Source organism: Mandrillus leucophaeus, unplaced genomic scaffold (genome assembly GCF_000951045.1).
Source record: "Mandrillus leucophaeus isolate KB7577 unplaced genomic scaffold, Mleu.le_1.0 Scaffold729, whole genome shotgun sequence".
NCBI classification, from domain to species: domain Eukaryota; kingdom Metazoa; phylum Chordata; class Mammalia; order Primates; family Cercopithecidae; genus Mandrillus; species Mandrillus leucophaeus.
Genome location: NW_012107908.1, coordinates 797128 through 814768, shown reverse-complemented (window position 1 = coordinate 814768; position 17641 = coordinate 797128). Strand labels below are relative to the sequence as shown.

The following is a 17641-nucleotide window of genomic DNA, read 5'->3' as shown; positions in this document are numbered from 1 at the left end:
AGGCCGGCCCACAGCAACTCCTGGCAGAATCTGGCCCCTTCCCTCCTCTGTGAAGCTGTGCCACCTTAACCGCCAAGGCTTGCCTTTCACTGCGGCCAGTCATCTTTGTAAAATGTAGATCTGGTCATGCCCCTCTCCTGCTTAAAACCCTCCGGAGGCTCCACACTGTCCTTGGGATAGAGTCAGAATGGCCTGACTGAGTGTCCTCAAAGCCCCTACCAACTTTCCCACCCTGTTCCTGCTGGCCCCTTGCACTTCCACTGTCCTTGCAGACCTCAGGGACTTTGCACACGCTATGCCTTTCCATAAAATGTCCTTTCCCCTGTGGCTCTCAGAGTCTGGCCTTGAAGCCCGGTACAGGCTCACCTTCTCCAGAAACTCTGTCCCTCTACATGCGGTGGCCCTGCCACACTGCCCTGGGGCTTGGCATGCCTAGTCCACCAGTATCCTACAAGCCCTGAGAGTGCAGATGGGATCTAACCAGCTTGGGTGTCCAGCACCCAGCACGGGAGCTGCGCAGGACGCACACTCACACACAAAGCCATCAGGGACCTCCTCACACGTGGCAGGTGGGAGACAGGGCTGGCCGGGACACCACAGCTGCTGGGCACACGTAGGCCCTGTGAAATTGGCAGGGCAGGTACAGTGGAAGTCATTCCAGGTGACGAGGCAAGTCCCACCATTGAAACAGGGGTCAGGCTGTGGGAGAGGCAGGGCAGGGGTTGGCTCAGGACTGCAGTTAGCATCACCCACCATAACCAGCATTGCAGCGCTTCTTCACTGAGCACCTACTAACAGACCCAGTATCTCCTCACAAACGAGTGGAGAGGAAGTCGCTAGCACCCCCATTTTACAGAGGAGAAAACTGAGGCTCAGTAAGGCAAAGCCACTTGCCTGAGTCACCCAGCCAATAAAGAGAGGAACCAGAGTTCATGCCCAAGCTGTTACAACTCCAGGGCTGGTGGAATTCTGTTCATGATCAAAAGGGTGTCCTGTTCCCCAAGTAGCCTCTATCTCAGTCAGTGTGTCTCTCGCAGACCAGGACTGGCTGGGGGAGGCACGGGGACTGCTAGAGAGTAGGAGCAGCTGGGCTGAAGAGGCGGTGAATGCAAATCTGCCCTGCCACCTTCCTGTAGTGGGACCCCGGGCAGGTCACTTCACCTCCTCAGCCTCAGTTTCCTCATCAGCAAAAGGACACACTAAGCCCCAGTGATGTAGGACAGATCCTAGAACAAGGATCCCCACCCTCACCCCCGGACACTTACACTGCACATGTCTTCGGAGACACAGCCTGCGGTGAGGTTCCAGGACTGCCTGCCGCCAAGCTCGCTCGGCTGGCTTGAGTTATCCAGTGGCAGAGGAAAGAAGGGGAGGTGGCGGCCATCGAGTCGCAGGTCCTGGAGGCAGCCTCGGAAGGGCCCACCCCAGGGCTGGCTGTCAGCAGCAAGGAGCCTCCCACCCACGTGCATGTGCTGCCCCAGGTCCTGCAGCTGCTCAGGCCCGAAGCTGAGCGTCACCAGGTGACGCAGCCCATCATCCCAGCGCCCAGGGAGCACTACAGCAGGACCGCCCGGCGCCTCAGCCCGGATCCGACCCTCGCTCAGGAATACTGTCAGACCAGCTGCGGAGTCATTGGCAAACTGGAGCAACAGGCCAGCGGGCTCCCGAGTACGGAGAAGGAAAGACAGTGTGAGGTTGGGGCCTGGCAGCTCTTGAAGCAGAAAGGAGGCAGAACTTGGGGCGCCTCCCAAGCCAAAGGTGGCGGCAGGAATCTCTGCAGGGAGAGAAGGTGCCAGGTGTGAGGCCTGCAGGATGAGGGAACCAGATCTCAGGTGCTGCCTTCCCACCTGGCTTATTCCTCACCATCAGCACACGTGGGACCCCTGTGGGGTCGAGGACAGTTGCAACGGAAATGAGTCCACAGATCCACACAGGACCCTCCATGGACACAAGGCAGAGGCTGGCACTGCTCTCGGCGCTCGCAGCCCAGGAGGACGTTGTCGCCGAGATCCTCAGGCAGCAGGAGGTGCCCATCCACACGCACGTCCTGGAGACAGCCTGCAAAGGTCGCGTCCCCCAGCTGGGCGGAGGAGATCCCAGCAGGCAGTGGAGTTGCTGAAGCCGTGGGAGCCAGGGCCACAGGACCAGAGGCCACACAGAGCCGGGCAGGGCAGCCCTCATGCCAGAGCCGTAGCTCCAGGGTCGCTAGGTGGAGCACCACCTCCACCTGGTGCCAATGGCCATCGTTTAGGCCCAGGTCTGGCAGTCTCAGGATAAGCACAGTGGTGCCGTGGCTCCAGAGTGTGGCCTGAAGTGTGGCTGCCACCAATGCCAGCTCCAAGCTTTCCCTGGTGTCATTGCGAGTGGCCAAGGTCCCAGCAGGCAGCGTAGTGCGAAACCTCAGTGCCAGACCCAGGGGGCCACCAGCTGGCACTGATGCCTGAATGGGGCTCCCAGCCATCACAGAGAAGGTGGTATTCTGGCCACAGAAAGGTCCATGGGTACCAGGTGGGCAGTGGCAGACATAACTGTGGACCCCAGACTCGAAGATAGGGATGCAGGTGGCAGCCAGTGGGCAGGTGTGGCCCTGGCAGCCAGTGAGCTGCACAGAACAGTCGCGCCCGCCCCACGTCTCTGGGCACCTGCAGATATAGCCTGCCACAGTGTCACTGCAGGTTCCGCCATGCAGGCAGGGATCTGACAGGCATTCATCCACATCTTCCTCACATGTCGGCCCTTTGGGAGAGACCAAGCCAAGGCTCAGTGATGTCTGGGGCCAGAACCACAGTATTGACCCAGAACTTACATGCCTCTTGTGATGGGGACCTCAGTACCTATCAACCAAACCAATTCCCAAAGGATTTCTCATGGTCCTCTCAAGTCCCCTGTAGGCCAGAAGTCAAGATGTCCCTTCCCTTCCCATATCTGGTGAGTCTCCAGGCCCTGTAGATCTAATCTCCTAAACAATCTCCAATGCCCCCTTTCTCCCACCCTCCATCTCCTGCCTTACCAGCTCTCTGGGCGACCATCCTGCATCCTCCAGTTCACCAGCCTTCAGAAGCCCTTTCCCATCCATCTCCACCAATAGCCAGAGGTCTATTTCTAAAGCATCACCTGGCCAGGTTCCTCTGCTGCTTCAGGTCTACCCTGACATTTAAGACGCCCTCATGGGATGGGTCCTACCAGGCTCTCAAGCCTCAATCCTGCTTCCCACAAACCTCGAACCTCCCATTGCTCCAAGCATTTCCTGGAAGGTCCCGACTCTGGGGCTTTGCTCATACTGTTCTACCTGTGGAATGCCTCATTCTCCCTTACCCTTCCTTTCAAACTCCTACTCATCCTGCAAAGCCCAAACTCAAAGAGCCCAGAGGCTTTCCCTAACTCCCAACCTCAAACTACTGTATCACTCTCCAGTCATAGGCACAGCTCCGCAGAACCCCGCATTAAACGTATTTGTTTACTCAGCTGAGATCTTCAGGGACCTGAGTATGTCCTTGGTGCCCAGCAAAGGGCCTGGCGTGGCTTTTATGGACAGAGTGATGAAATGGAGGAGCTAGTGGGGTAGTGCACGCACCTGAGGCACTCTGAGTGGCCCCCCAGGCTCCAACCCCTCAGTCCCTCTGCCCCAGGGCCCTCACACTGGCTGTGAAGGGGCTGCCTCATCCTCCCTCCAGGGATCCCCTTCAGGTGCTCAGGCCCCAGCTTGGGTCAAGAAGCCATAGTCCACTGTCGCTCAGAAAGAGCCACATCCCAGCTGGAGGAACCCAGGCCCAGAGAAGCCACAGGGATTGAAGCCCAGCCCTGATCAGCTCACAAATTCCACAGCTTCCTCCTAGGAACCACCACCCACCAACCTCCTCCTGCCCAGGGCCCACATTCCTCCATACCTGTCAGGAGCCACAAGTGGCCCAGGAAGGTCCACAGAGCCCCCGGCTCCATTGCCATGCCCTCCAGACAGGTTGAGAGTAGTGGGCGGGCACTGAGGCTGGGGAAGTGGGGAGGGACAGAGCTCCCTGCCCGGCCCAGTTGCCTCCTTCGGAGCCTGCTCAGGAATGCCAGGCACTGGCCTCCCCCATGCCCAGCACGGCCTAAAGGGAGGGAGGACAGGCAAAGAGCCCAACCCTGCAGCTGGGGTCCCCCCTCTCTGGCTCTGACCTCAGAGGTCTGCCCTCCCTGTCACCCAACAGCTAAGCTCAACTGGGAGAGGAGCCGGGTTCCCGCTGATACTGGTAAACCTGGGGGATGACACCCCCTCATCCTCTCAGCTGTAAGATGGGGTTTTAAACCCCTGCCTCATGGGGCTGTGTCAAGGAAAAAACAAGATGTAGAGCAAATGCTTCCCAGAGGCCAGACGTGCTGTGTGGGCCCACTGTGTGCCAGGCACCCAGGAGGCCATGGCTCCTGGGTGGAGGCAGTGGATGGGCCTTCAGGGCCCCCAGGAGTGTTGGCCATCCAGCGCTGGGGGACACTGAGTCCCACCACCCATCCAGGGCTGGGGGACACTGGGTCCCATCATCTTCAGGTGACGGAGGGAGGGGGAGATGTGATCACCATCTCTTTCCCCTGGTAGAGGAGGCTGTGCCCAGGAACCTGCCAGGGAGAGGAGGCAGAGTGCCCCAGCAGGAATGCGGGCGGGCGCGAGGGAGTTGTCACAGGCATTCCAGAGGGGGCAGGGACATTCAATGTTGGAGGTGGAGTTCCCTGGGCTCACCGGTGTCCTATGTCTGTGCGTCTGCATGCACCCAAGGCAGGGGGAGACTTTCTGAACCCCCAACTCCTGCCTGACAGGCCCCAGCTCCCCAAAGGTCAGAGTCATCTTTCTACAGATGCTGCCCCCTAAATCTCTGCAATAGCCCCTATGTCCTTCTCTGTCCTGGCTGAACCGCCTCCGTCTTTCCTGAAGACCGTCCCTCCACATGTTCTCCCAGACAACCTCAGCCCACTATGGCCCCAGCTGCCGGGACTACACACCTAAGCCCCAGTCTCACCTCCAAAGTGAGTCCTAGTTCAGCCACCCTCAGCGGTCACCTGGGCCCTCATACCCACCTCCTCCCTGATCTCCTTAACCCCATCAATCCACACATCCAGACAGAAGGGACCTTCTCACCGAGGACCACCAATTCTGATGGTGCCAGGGCCCACCCCACCCCAGACACCTGCGTAGCCATCTGGGCAGTGACACTGGAAGCCATTGGGCAGGTCCTGGCAGCGGCCTCCGTTGAGGCATGGCCGTGAGGCACACTCGTCCACCTCCACACCGCAGTCGGCTCCTGCAAGAGGCCCAGCTGTGGGTCCCACCTGCACCCTGAGAGCCAGGCAGGGGCTGAGAGGGTCTATTCTATAGCTAGGGAGACTGAGTCCAAGAGAGGGCAGTCGCGGGTGTGGGGTGGGGTGGGGGTGGGGCACAAGATCCCTCCCTGGGCATCTGGACACGGGCTGACCACTTCCCCAACAGGGGCTCACCCTCAAAGCCAGGAGGGCAGTGGCACACGAAGCCCGCAGCGTGGCGGAAGCTGAAGGTACCAGGTAAGGTGGCCTGGACGCCCCCGTAGAGGGCCGGGTCAGAGCGCTGCAGGCATCGGCCCCCGTGCTGGCAGGGGCTCGATGCACACTCGTCCTCGTCCACCTCACACAGCTCGCCGCTGTAGCCTGGGGACACACACATGCAGACATCAGGTCTCACAGGGTTGCCAGGCAGCACCTCTTCAGCAAGGGACCGTGGCTCGGAATAAGCCACGAATGGCGAGGGAGGGACGCACTGAGGGCAGCAGGGATGACCATGGCAGCCTTCAGCAGCAGCGGCCGATTGCTGCTGTTACTGGTCTTACTACTATTTTTCCTTTTTTTTTGAGACAGAGTCTTGCTTTGTTGCCCCGGCTGGAGTGCAGTGGCATGATCTCAGCTCACTTCCACCTCTCGGGTTCAAGCGATTCTCCTGCCTCAGCTTGCAGAGTAGCTGGCACTACAGGAACACTCCACCATGCTCAGCTAATTTTTGTTTTTTTAGTAGAGACGGAGTTTCACAATGTTGGCCAGGCTGGTCTCGAACTCCTGACTTCGTGATCTGCCCGCCTCAGCCTCCCAAAGTGCTGGGATTACAGGCGTGAGCCACCGTGCCCGGCCTAGTCTTACTACTATTACTAGCGTTAACTACCGAGCCCTTTGCAGCTGTCAGGCCCGTCCCAAGGGTTTCCCAGGCGTCGCACCTTCACTCTTCCCGCAGCAACCCCAGGAGCAGGCGCTACGATCAGCCCTATTTTGTAGATCAGGAAACTGAGGCTCCGACAGGTTGCAATCACACACACACTCTGGTCCCGAGGACCCAGTAGGCACTCGCGCACAGTCACACATCTGCCCCGCCTCCCCAGGCCGCACGCGCGCACACCTACCCCTCCACCCCAGGCCACGCACGCATACACAGTACCTATCCGGCTACCCCAGGCCGAGCACCTGCATGCACACACCTGGCCAACAGAGGCAGCGGAAGCTCCCGAGACCCTCGAGACAGGACGCGTTGTGCGCACAGGGCGCCGATGCGCACTCCAGCACCTCCTGCTCGCAGCGCGTGCCCTCGTAGCCGGTGCCCGCGCAGTCGCACCGGAACCTGGGGAGGGTGCGTGGGCGGAGCTGAGCGCGTGCCCGCCCCTTCTGCCCCGCGCCTGGGCCTCCCCGCACTGGGGCACCCGGCGCCCCAACCCCCTGCCCCGCCGCTCGCTCACCCATTGACCAGGTCGTGGCACGTGCCCCCATGCGCACATGGCTGGCTCTGGCACTCGTCAAGGTCCAGCTGGCAACGGGTGCCCCCGTAGCCCGGCGCGCACACACAGCGGAAGGAGCCCACGCCGTCCAGGCACGAGCCCCCGTGCACACAGGGCGCCGAGGCGCACTCGTCTACCTCCGTCTCGCAGGTCACGCCTGGACAGGGCAGGGGACACAGGGCGCAGGATGAACACCCAGACCAGGGAGGAAGAGGCCGAGCCAGGCCTGCTGCAGAGTTAGAGATTCGTGGGTTCATTCATTCAGAGCCGGGTGGTGGTGGTGGTGGGGCGGGGTCGGGGGGTCACGCCAGCAAAGGCAGGGAGATAAACGAGACAGACAACCTTGCCCTCATGGGGCTCACAGCAGTCTAGGCCAGTACATGGTGGGGGTGGGTGGGATTTGGCCAGTAGTTACGTAAATAAGCTGGGTTTTGATGTTGCCAAGTTCAACAAGGAAAGGGGTTGGGTCTTGGGAAAGCAATAGCCGGGGTCTGCTCTGTTCAGGGAAGGCTTCCTAGAAGAATAGGCTTTTGAAGGATTCAGATAGAGGACTGTGGGCAGCAGTTGGATTCCAAAGAGACTGCAGCAGGAGGCAAGTTCTGCTCCGGGCCAGGGCCATGATGCCCTAGGCGGGGTGCTTGGAGGGTTGGAAGCAAGGGAGAGGGTGGAGGAGGTGAGTCGGGTGGGAGGTGTTAGTGCCTTGAGGACCAGGTAACCTCCGGGTCCATCCTGAAAGTTTCAGACAGGTAAGTGACTTGGTCCCACGTACATTTTAGGTTTTTTGTTTGTTTGTTTGTGTTTGTTTTTTTTTAGACAGAGTCTCGCTCTGTTACCCAGGTTGGAGTGCAGTGGTGCAATCTCAGCCCACTGCAATCTCTGCCTCCGGGGTCCAGGCGATTCTCATGCCTCAGCCTGCAGAGTAGCTGGGATTACAGGTGCATGCCACCTCACCCAGCTAATTTTTGTATTTTTTGGTAGAGAAGGGGTTTCACCATGTTGCCCAGGCTGGTCTCTAACTCCTGGCCTCAAGTGATCTACCCACCTCGGCCTCCCGAAGTGCTGGGATTACAAGCATGAGCCACCGCACCTGGCTCTACCTATTTTTTAGAAGGTCCACTTTGGTGGCTTTCAGACCCCAGAGAGGCAGGAGATGCTTGAGTAGGGTAATCACTCCTCCTGGTGTCCCTGCACTGTCCTGGTTTTAGAACTGAAAGTACCAAGTCCCAGGAACCCTCACAGTCCTGGGCAAATCAAGACAGTTGCATGGCTCTCCCATGGTGAGGGTGAAGAGGAAGGGAGATGGAGAGTCCCGGGTTTCAGATACACTGCCTGAGATCATCCTGGACTCACGTGTCACTGTAGACTCCAGTGAGTCCTGCCCCCTAAGTGGGTTTGGTGAAGGGGGGGCCAGAGGCCCAGCTGACTCCAGCTGGAACCCTCCCCCTTCTCAGTTCATTGAGCACAAAACATGGCCCCACCTTCCCGTGACCCTTCCCTCATCCCTCCCCATCCCCACTCCCACCCTCTGTGCCAGGGGGAGCCAGGCCTCGTCTGGAAATCCCGAACTCCCCCACCCGGCTTGGAATGGAAAGAGGAGAGCATGAGTCACGGCAGATGCTGCCCCCACTCACATCCACAGCTTACCCAGGAAGAGTCACCCGAAGTGCGCGAGCACTACACATCCAGGTGCACAACCCACTGCCCGCGCAACCCACTGCCCACACAACCCACTGCCCGCGCAACCCACTGCTCACACATGCACTCAGACTGCAGAGACACCCCCAGGTACTGGCAGAGCTTTACGGATGCAAAACAGATCTTGGAACTAGGAGACACACAGACGGATGTGACCTGCACTGGCATGTACACTAATACACCCAGACACCGAGACACTGGAACGATGAGAAAGATGCATGGAACTAGCTTCCCAAATCTCTCTTCATCAGCTGCCATCGCTTCGCTATAGGCCCCCTGCCCTGCAACTCAGCCCCCCAATCTGTACCCCTTGCTCTGAGGTAACTTCAAACTGCCCCCTGCCCTCAGAGTACAATTGTCTGAATTCAGGATTGAAGTAGAATCCAGAGCATCTACACTGCAGACTCTAGACTGCCCTGGACTTAGCCTCGCTCCCAGACCTGTCCCCAGCTACGCCCTCCTTCCCGACTTCAGGCCTCTCTAGGAAGCCGCTCCAGGATGCCCTCAGCTCAGACCATGGATGGGCCTGGGACGGGCCACACTCTGGAGAAGGTACCCTCAATGCCAGTCACTTTTCTGAGCACTTACGTATATATTATCCCACTCCAGACAGCGGCGAGCCCTGGGGTACGTCAACATTACAGTTTGAACGAGACCACGTATGTCTCTATGCTAGAACTCTGGGGGAGACCCAGAGGCCAGGGATCCACATTGCATTCCAGACCACATCAGGAGTGTTCAGATGAGCTAATGGTGCTTGTCATGTCGACGGTGTCTACATGACAGCTTGGCACAGGCCTGAAGTAAGTGCTAGAAAGACTATCTGGGCATCCTCACTAAAGTCACGCCAGGCATGTCCACACTGCCAGAGATGTCTGAGGGGTATCTCCACCCCCAGAGCCAAACTGAACTCGAGGCTGGACTGAAATCACATTTATCGAGTGCCTGAGATGTGCCACACACCATGCCAGCACCCGCACATACATACTCTCACCCAGAGCTGCCAGGTAAGCCCGCAAAGCATTAGTTCTGTAGTCAGACCAAGTGGGTATACCCTAGAGCTGCCCGGATACCTGGGGGCATCCGTCCCTACACGAAAGTCAAAGCTGAAGCCACAATGCTTGCACTCTGAGCAGCTGATGGGATCCGTATCACAGACCTCCTCCCAGGGCGGCCCAGGCTGTTACCTGCATAGCCAAGGGGGCAATGGCACTCGTAGCGATCGGCCAGGTTGCGGCAGGTGGCCCCATGGTGGCACGGCCGGGATGCACACTCATCGATGTCCAGCTCGCAGCGTGGGCCCTGGAAACCCGGCACGCAGTAGCAGCGGAAGCCGTCGGGATCCAGACCCTGGGGCACACACAGAGCGCCGTGGTGGCATGGCTGGGTGGCACAGCCCCGGGGCTCTGTGGGCCCGCAGGTATAGCCACCACTCTTGGTAGCCTGGCACTCGGTCCCTGGAGCACATGGGTCTGAGGCACAGGCACTGGGGGGCTCTGAAGGCACCGTCCCTGTAGAAAGAAGAAACTGGCTGGGCAGGGTGGGCAGAGGTTACAAGGACAATCTCCTCCCCACCCTCTCAGGCCCACCCCAGACCCCGAAAGCAACATGGGTCTCTCCATGCACAGGATGGATGGAGGGTCAGGGGTCTGCAAGCCAGGTCCCAGTAAGCTGCACACATCTACACCCAGAACTGACAACGGTTTTAGGAGTCTATATAGCAGAGAAATAGGACCAAGGATGCCTGGCTCCTGGGCAGGATTAGTGAGCAGAGGCTCCCTGACGCTGTGAGCTTCCCTCCACTGTCTTGTCCCTGCCGGCCCCCTTTGAGGTAGGGTCTGCCATGCCCATTGCACCCGACAGCAAAAGGAGGCCCAGGAAAGTAAGTGAAGGCTTGCTGAGTCTGCTCGGCCCTGTCCACTTCACACAGCAAGTTAGTGTTCGCTGGGACAGGCTTCAAGGTCTATCCGGGTTATTTCAGCTCCGCCTAGGGAGGGGTCTGCCTCCTGCAGGCCCCATCCATCTGAGGAGGTCCAAGAGGGTGAGGCTCCTCCCACTGCCCCCTCCACCTCTTCTGCCAGGGGTCTGGTAACTCCATCCCTGGGTGAAACTGGAGATGGGCCCGACCTCAACCTCGGGAGGATGGGTGGACAACTTCAAAGGCAGGGATCTTGTGCTCCGCTGGTCTCATTCCTACCCCTTCTCTACCTCACTACCCCCCACACCCTCCACCAGCCACTGGCCTGGGAACTTCTAGAGGGTCCCTGGCCCTCATTTCATCCCCCATCAGCAAACACCTAAGTGGCCAGCCTGGCCGAGGTCGTGTGGTACAGAGCAGGTACTGAGATGGCTCACGGGACACCTGCCCCAGGCCACCGTGATGCTTCCAGCACTGGAGCTCTCTCTAACAGAGGGTCACCAACTGGCTTGGAAGCCACGCCCAGAGATCCTCATCCCCCCTTCCTTTCTTCCTGCCTTCCTGAGAGCCTTGTCACCCCAATGGCCAGGCGAGGACTTGGGCTTTGAAGTGAAACAGCCCTGGGTTCAATTTCAGCTCAGAAAGTTCCTATGAGACCCTGGGTAAGTCATTTCTCCCACGGAGACTCCGTTTCTCAGTCTGAAAGCTGGAAATAGAACCCCCTCATCAAATGCTGAGCTATTCAACCCCTCCGCACCGAAGTCAAGGGCTGCTTTTGGTACGAACTCGGTAAGGATGGGGGAGGGGAGCCTCCAGAAGACACAGCCCCTATTCCTTCCCCCACCCCCACCTGCAGCTCCCAGAGGTGCCCCTCCCCCACCCAGGTTGTCATCTAGACACTAACCAGACCCCACAATGGCTCAGACCCTGCACCCTTCCCTCCCCCACTCTGGTGAAGCCCCCCAGATAAGGCTGGCAGCCTCTCAGGCGTCATCCGCATTCCAGGCAGGGCTGTCCTGTGGCCTGACCCGCATCCTTCCAGCTCCTTCAGGAAAGGGCACAGGTTTGGGGCATCGGGCAGTCCTGGTTTGTATCTGGGGTGCAAAAAGTGCCCATCTCGTGGAGGTGTTGAAAGGATTCACCAAGGTGATGTGGGGCACAGCCCTGAGACTAGGTGTGGCCAGCACTGCTCAGGAGGGTGCAGCACTCATAACCCATGGTAAAGGACCCCGGCTGCCGGCGCCTGTGCCAACAGGCCCCTCACTTAATCCCCCCACAGAGCACTGTCCCTCACCTGTGCAGTACAAGGGACCAGCTCCCCCATCCCCCTCCCCCCGCTCGCTGCCATCCAACCCGAAGCTTTGTCCCCTATCTCAGAGCAGTTGGGACCGTGCCGGGGAGGCAGCACCAGGGAAAGGATCCTGGGGGGCGGGGGAGGTGCCTTGTCACAAGGGATCTTCCCAGGACCATGGGAGCAGATGGGCTGTAAATGACAGAGCCCTGGAGACAGAGTCCAACCCCATGGCAGGAAGGAGTTTCTCCAGTCAGAGCCAGGAGGGGAGGGAAGGGAAGGAGCTGCCCGTCCTGGGAGGCATGCAGTAGTGCCACAATCCTGCCTGGGAGGGACAGCCATCTTTCTTGTGTCATCTCGGTTGATCTTGGCATTTACCCTCCGAGGTGGACAGTATGATGATCCCCGTTTTACATTTCAGGAAAGGGAGACTCGAAGCAGCCTCACCGTCCACGGCCCGAGTGAGGCTGGAATTCAAACCCAGGGCCTCACTCCAAGCTTCCCGGAATCACCGGGGTGCACATTAAGAATACAGATTCCTGGAGCCCACTCCAGACCCCACATTTAGAACTGGGCCCTGAGCCTGAGAATCTGCATTGCAACCTGCTCCCACGGGATTCCTTTCACTTTTAGGTGTGGGAACCGCTGACCTCAGGTTGTCTGTCTTCCAGGAGTGAGCCTAGGAGGCCACCATAACCCAGGCCAGACAGGAGAGGCAAGGAGGGGCGGGGTGTGGAGGGCAGCAGGGCGGAGGAGGGGCTGTTCCCCGGGCCAGGCTGGAGGGGCGGGGCCTGTTGCCAGGGCAACGAGGGGCCTGTGCTTATCTTCACAAATCCCTCCTGACCTCAGGCTGCCTGGGCCGACCTGGCAGGGAGGGATTAACGGACACCCGCCCCTCCCCTTCGACCTGCTGCCCTGTCCTGGGGAGGGCAGGAGGACCCAGCTGTTTACTGAGTGCTTACTATGTCCTTGGGCCTGTGCGTCTATTATTACATTGTTATATTTGATTCAGACCAGAAAAGGTGGGTGCTATTAAGAACATTTCTGTTTTTGTAACTCAAAGAGGTTGATACTTTTGCCCCAGGTTGAGATGAAGAATCAGATCCACTCCTGATTTCCCAGAGGTCCACATCTCCCAATGCATGTGAAATTTCCACTTTGCAAACGCTAAATTGCCACCCACATATTGTCACTTTAATACATTTTAACTGCCTCACCCTGGAACAAAATCTCTACAGGTTTTCACAGGAATACATCTTCCAATATCAGCCTGGGCAGAGTGGGCAATCTTCCCCGTCTATCCAAAATCCAGCTGTTAGCAATCCCACTGTGTCTCAGGTCTCACTCATTAGTAACACCTACTTTTCATGCACTTATAATAGGCCTGTTTATAACAGCCAACAACTGACGAGAAGTGTTTTACTGAAGCCAGGGGTAGCGGCTCGCACCTGTAATCCCAGCACTTTGGGAAGCCTAGGTGGGAGGATCACTTCAGGCCAGGAGCTCAAGACCAGCCTGGCAAACATAGTGAGACTCTGTCTCTACAAAAACAAAACAAAACAAAAAATGAGCTAACCATGGTGTGGGTCCCTGTCGTCCCAGCTGCTTGGGAGGCTGAAGTGGGAGGATGGCTTGAGCCAGGGATGTTGAGGCTATGATTTCATCACTGCACTGCAGCCAGGGCAGCAGGGTGAGACCCTTCCTCAGACAAAAAAAGAAAGAAAGAAAGAAAAACCACAAGCAAAAAAAGAAAGTGTTTTACTGGGGAAGCTTCCTTTCCCAACAAATCGAGAGACAGAATATTTCTAAGAAGCGACCTAAGACCTCCTAAGGTGTGGGAACTTCTAGCATAGGGGAAGAAATTGTTCATCTAATATCCCTGCGCCCCAAGGCTCTACCCCCGCAAGGGTAGGGCTAGATAACCATGGAGGCTTACAGACGCTCACTCAGTCATCAGGAAAGGGTGAAATACTATTTTGGGCAGAATAATTTGGAATACTCTTTTTCAAAACTGTTTACCTTCTGAGGTTAAAAGACATAATTCTGATAACAGTAATTGCAGCAATAGCTGTCAGGGACGGAGCACCTACCCCGTGCCTGGCACTGACGAACCCTTGAGTTTGGGCTCAGAGCACAGTTCCAATGAGTTACCTCCTGAAGTGAGGGGGAGACAGAGCAGGCGGGGTTCCCCACCTGCCACCCAAACAGGCCACTTCTAACAATTTTACTATTCACGGTTCGTGGGCTTCCATCTAAAATTTCCCTTGAAATTGGGGGTTCCATGCCAAAACCTGGGGTGGGGAACCACTCACTCCCTTCTCTTCGAATCCTTGTACTAGCGCTCAGAGTGAGCCAGTCCTCGTTTTGGGGAGACAGAGAAGAGAGGCGACTTTGCCTAGGCTAGTAGCACAGTGTACTGTGAAATGCCAGCACTGGCTCTGGGGCTGCCTGGCTCTGGGGCTGCCTGGCTCTGGGACTGGCCATCTCTGGGCCTTGTTTACCTCCTCTGTAAACTGGGGGTATCAGAGCCGACTTCATAGGCTGTTGGGAAAATTAAATTAGACCTTGTTAATAGCACAGTGCCTGCCATGGAGTGGCTGATCTTATTCATCAACAATTATTTACTTGAGGCAGACACCCACTGTCCAAAGGATCCTGACATTGGGTGGAATGTGTGTGTCTTTCTGCTCCATCTCTGCTTCTGTCCCGAAGGCTCCCACCGCCTTCTGGCTGGAGGAGGGGCCGGACTTGGGGCCTGAACTCACTGCCCCTTTGTCTGCTGGGCTCCCTGGGTGTTCGGGGAAGGGAGGGTGGATATGAGAGCCCAATGTGCCCCATTGTACTCCAAGATGCTTGGTCCTCTCCATGGCAACCAGCCGGGCCTTTGTGGCAAATTGGGACCAGGATGGAGGGGCCCAGCTCAGGGCCTGGCAGGGGTGGGGAGCAAAGCCAGGGGCCCATGGCCTTCAGAAGCCCCCATCCCCTCCAGGATGGAAACTGGTTTTCAAGTGACAAAATCCCCAGTCACTCCCCTCCCGGCAGGCAGGCTAGGGTACCAGTGTGCAGAAATGGTCATGCCTGCAGTGTCCCCCACCAACTTTTAGGGATCCCCAGGGATGGGGCTCCCAGCACAGAAATGGCAGAGGAAGGGCTGCCCGCTCCTGGGTGCCCCAGCAGGCCTGATGGGGTGAGAGTATACACAGTGTCCAGACCACCCACAGCCTCCATCCACTGTGTGCCTGCAGGTCCTCTGTGAGTGCACAGAGTGTGAATGTACATATGTCCACACATGCGTGTTGGGGTGTGCACATTGGTGTGCAAGCACATGCCATGTGTGTGCACATGTGTGTAGGTGCATGTGCTGGTAGATCCACGTGTCTGTGGCACCTGTCCCTGTGGCGCTGTGTGCCCTTGGGCGTGCCACACAGGTGTGTGGAGTGTGGGTGTGTGAGCACAGGGCAGGGGACAGAGCCCCGATCCACAGACCGGATCTCATGTGCTTTGTATGCAGAGAACAGAGAGGAGCAGCCACCACCCCCCACCATGCCCCGCCCCTCTACAGAGTCCAAGTCACCTGCCAGCAAAGCCCAGCTCATAAGTCCCCATCCCTCTCTGAACCTTGGTTTCCTTCACTATAAAATGGGGTCCACATCCTCCCTAGGGCCCCATAGAGAGGCTAGGAAATGAAAGCTTTGTGAGTGCGGGAAACATGAGGGTCCCCAGGTGGGACTGGGAGAGGCTTGGCCCCCACACCCTGCAGCCTGTGGAGCTCTGGGGCAGGGAGGGCTCCCCCAGCCTCAGGAGAGCCCAGGCCCTCCTTGGCTGCCTCCCCAGCCTGTGGTGGTGGTGGGGGCAGGGGACTTCCCATGCCCCGCCCCTGTAACTATAGTAACTAACACCAAGCGTTCCCTTGGACCCCCCAGGAGGAATTCCAGCCTTCGAGACCTTGGACAAAAGCAAAAAGGGCTTGGCGAACGGGGTCTGGCTTCAGGGAGCCCTTTCAGATTGGCCTTGGAATGCTGGGGAGGGGGCGGCAGGAGACACACACGTTCCCAAATCCCCAGACACCCCGCAGGGACCCAAAGCATCCCCAGCAGCCCCCAGCTCGCAGGCAGGGCTACCGCACAAATGCAGGGGCGCGGGCAGGGCTACAGCACAAATGCAGGGGCGCGGGCAGGGCTACAGCACAAACAGAGGGGTGCGGGCAGGCACCCAGCTCCCTAGCTCTCCCTCCCGCTTCTCCACCCAGTCCCCTGAGTTGGGGTCTGCGGTGCCCATCCCACACCCCTCATGTTGAGAGCAAAGACCCAGTTCAACCCTGGACAACTTACACCCCACAGCGCGTGCTGGGACACAGCTCACCACACCCAACTCCTCCGACACAACTCACGGCTCACCCCAGACAGCTCATCTACCTCCCAACTCTAACACACCCACAACCTGTGCCCCACAACCCAGCATGCGACTCAGAACAGGCTCCAGGGTGAGGCTCACGCCACCTGCAACTCCCCAAACTCAGCCCCTAGAAACCCAGAAGTTTCCCAGCCCCAACCCCCAGCCCTTTACAGGATGCAACAGAGCACCTCCCAAAACACGCACCCCATCCCTCACCCGCATCAGCTCTCTCAAATCACGCCCAGCCCCCAATGACCCAACCCCGAAACTTACAACCCCCAACATGAAACAGCCCCCCAAGTCTCAGAACACACTCACCTCCGTGGAGCCCCACAGAGTCTGGGGGCCCACAGCTGCGCACTCCTGTGCACCCCACAGCTCAGGCCTGCACCCACGCGGACCAGCCCACCCGCCGCCCCAGCAGCCAAGGCTTGGGGTGTCTGCCCTGGGGGACAGATCCTCTCCCAGGCCCCCCCAGACATGGGCCCCAACTCACCAGCCAGGAGGGAAAGGGCAGGGGCCCAGAGCAGCAGCAGCAGCAGCAGGACATAGGCCAGGGGCTGGGGGTCCTGGGTCCCAGGCCTGGCCAGCGCCATGGCAGCCCGCTCTGCTCGGCTGCTGTGGGAACCGGAGGGCGGCCTGGCTGGCTCCGCACCCCCCTCGTCCCTCCAACCAGCACTAATGCTGTGGACAGAGGCCCAGCCCCTCCCTCCCCTCCCCGCCGCCGCCTCCTCCTCCTCCCACCCAGGCCTCCTGGGCTGCTCCACCTCGTGGAAGTCCCCAGACATCAGCCCCAAGTCCTCAAGCCCCCCAGCCTGTGGTGCCGACCTGGTCTTGGCACCCACCCGTTTCTCCCTCTTGATCCCCTGCCGCACTCTCCTCCCACCTTTCGGGTCAGCCTCCTTGGAGAAATTTCTGTTCTCAGGGGCTGTTCAGAACTCTCTTCTCACCAGGTAACGCCAGCTACTCCCAAGTCCTTAGTTATCCCCTCTCCTGGATCTCCCCTCCCCACCTCTCCAGCCCAGGCCTCTCTGCCAAGCCCAGGCCTGCGAGTCTCCCTGCAAGACCGACTGACCCTGTGTCTACTGGGAAGCTGCAGCCCCTCCCACCCAGCTCATTCCCCTACCTGCTGCTCCCCAGTGCTCCCACAGGAGCCAAGGTACCTCCCACCCTGCAGCCCAACGCCCCCTCCCCACTGCCCCCTCCCACTCCCCACACCCAGTCAGCCTCCAGCTCCTGGCCATGCCACCTTCTCAGTGTCTCCTGCTGTCCCCACCCCATCCCACCCTGCCACACACAGCTCCTCCCACCATCGGCCTCAGGATCAGACCTAGGCACCTCAGCCCTGCACCACGGCAGCCCCTGCCTCGCTCCACCCTCTCCACCCCTCACCAGCCAAACTGAACCTTTCCCAGCTTCCTTCCACTTGGCCTTGATCTCTGGCTCTGCCGTTTGCAACTCCAGAGACCTCACTGCAATCCAAAGCAGCCCATTCTACTGAACGGCAGCTCTAACCAAGCAAGCATTGCTCTCCCCTGCCGGGAAGTCCTTCTTGTTGTCTAACCTTATAGTCTCCTGCTGCAC

At 58.7% G+C, this 17641-nt stretch overlaps 1 protein-coding gene across 1 annotated transcript in view; it reads right to left on the bottom strand.

Annotated features, from left to right (window-relative positions):
• Nucleotides 1-16734, bottom strand: part of CRB2 (crumbs family member 2) — a 21099-nt gene extending 4365 nt beyond the window's left edge. The window contains exons 1-9 of the mRNA XM_011965505.1: nt 16554-16734; nt 9641-9964; nt 6720-6915; nt 6465-6604; nt 5464-5649; nt 5157-5270; nt 1864-2736; nt 1266-1774; nt 482-699 (exon numbers count right to left, since the gene is read on the bottom strand). Of these exons, the coding sequence (XP_011820895.1) occupies nt 482-699; nt 1266-1774; nt 1864-2736; nt 5157-5270; nt 5464-5649; nt 6465-6604; nt 6720-6915; nt 9641-9964; nt 16554-16653 (2660 nt within the window). The 5' untranslated portion in view covers nt 16654-16734. The remainder of the gene's footprint in view (nt 1-481; nt 700-1265; nt 1775-1863; nt 2737-5156; nt 5271-5463; nt 5650-6464; nt 6605-6719; nt 6916-9640; nt 9965-16553) is intronic.
• Nucleotides 16735-17641: the final 907 nt, after the last annotated feature.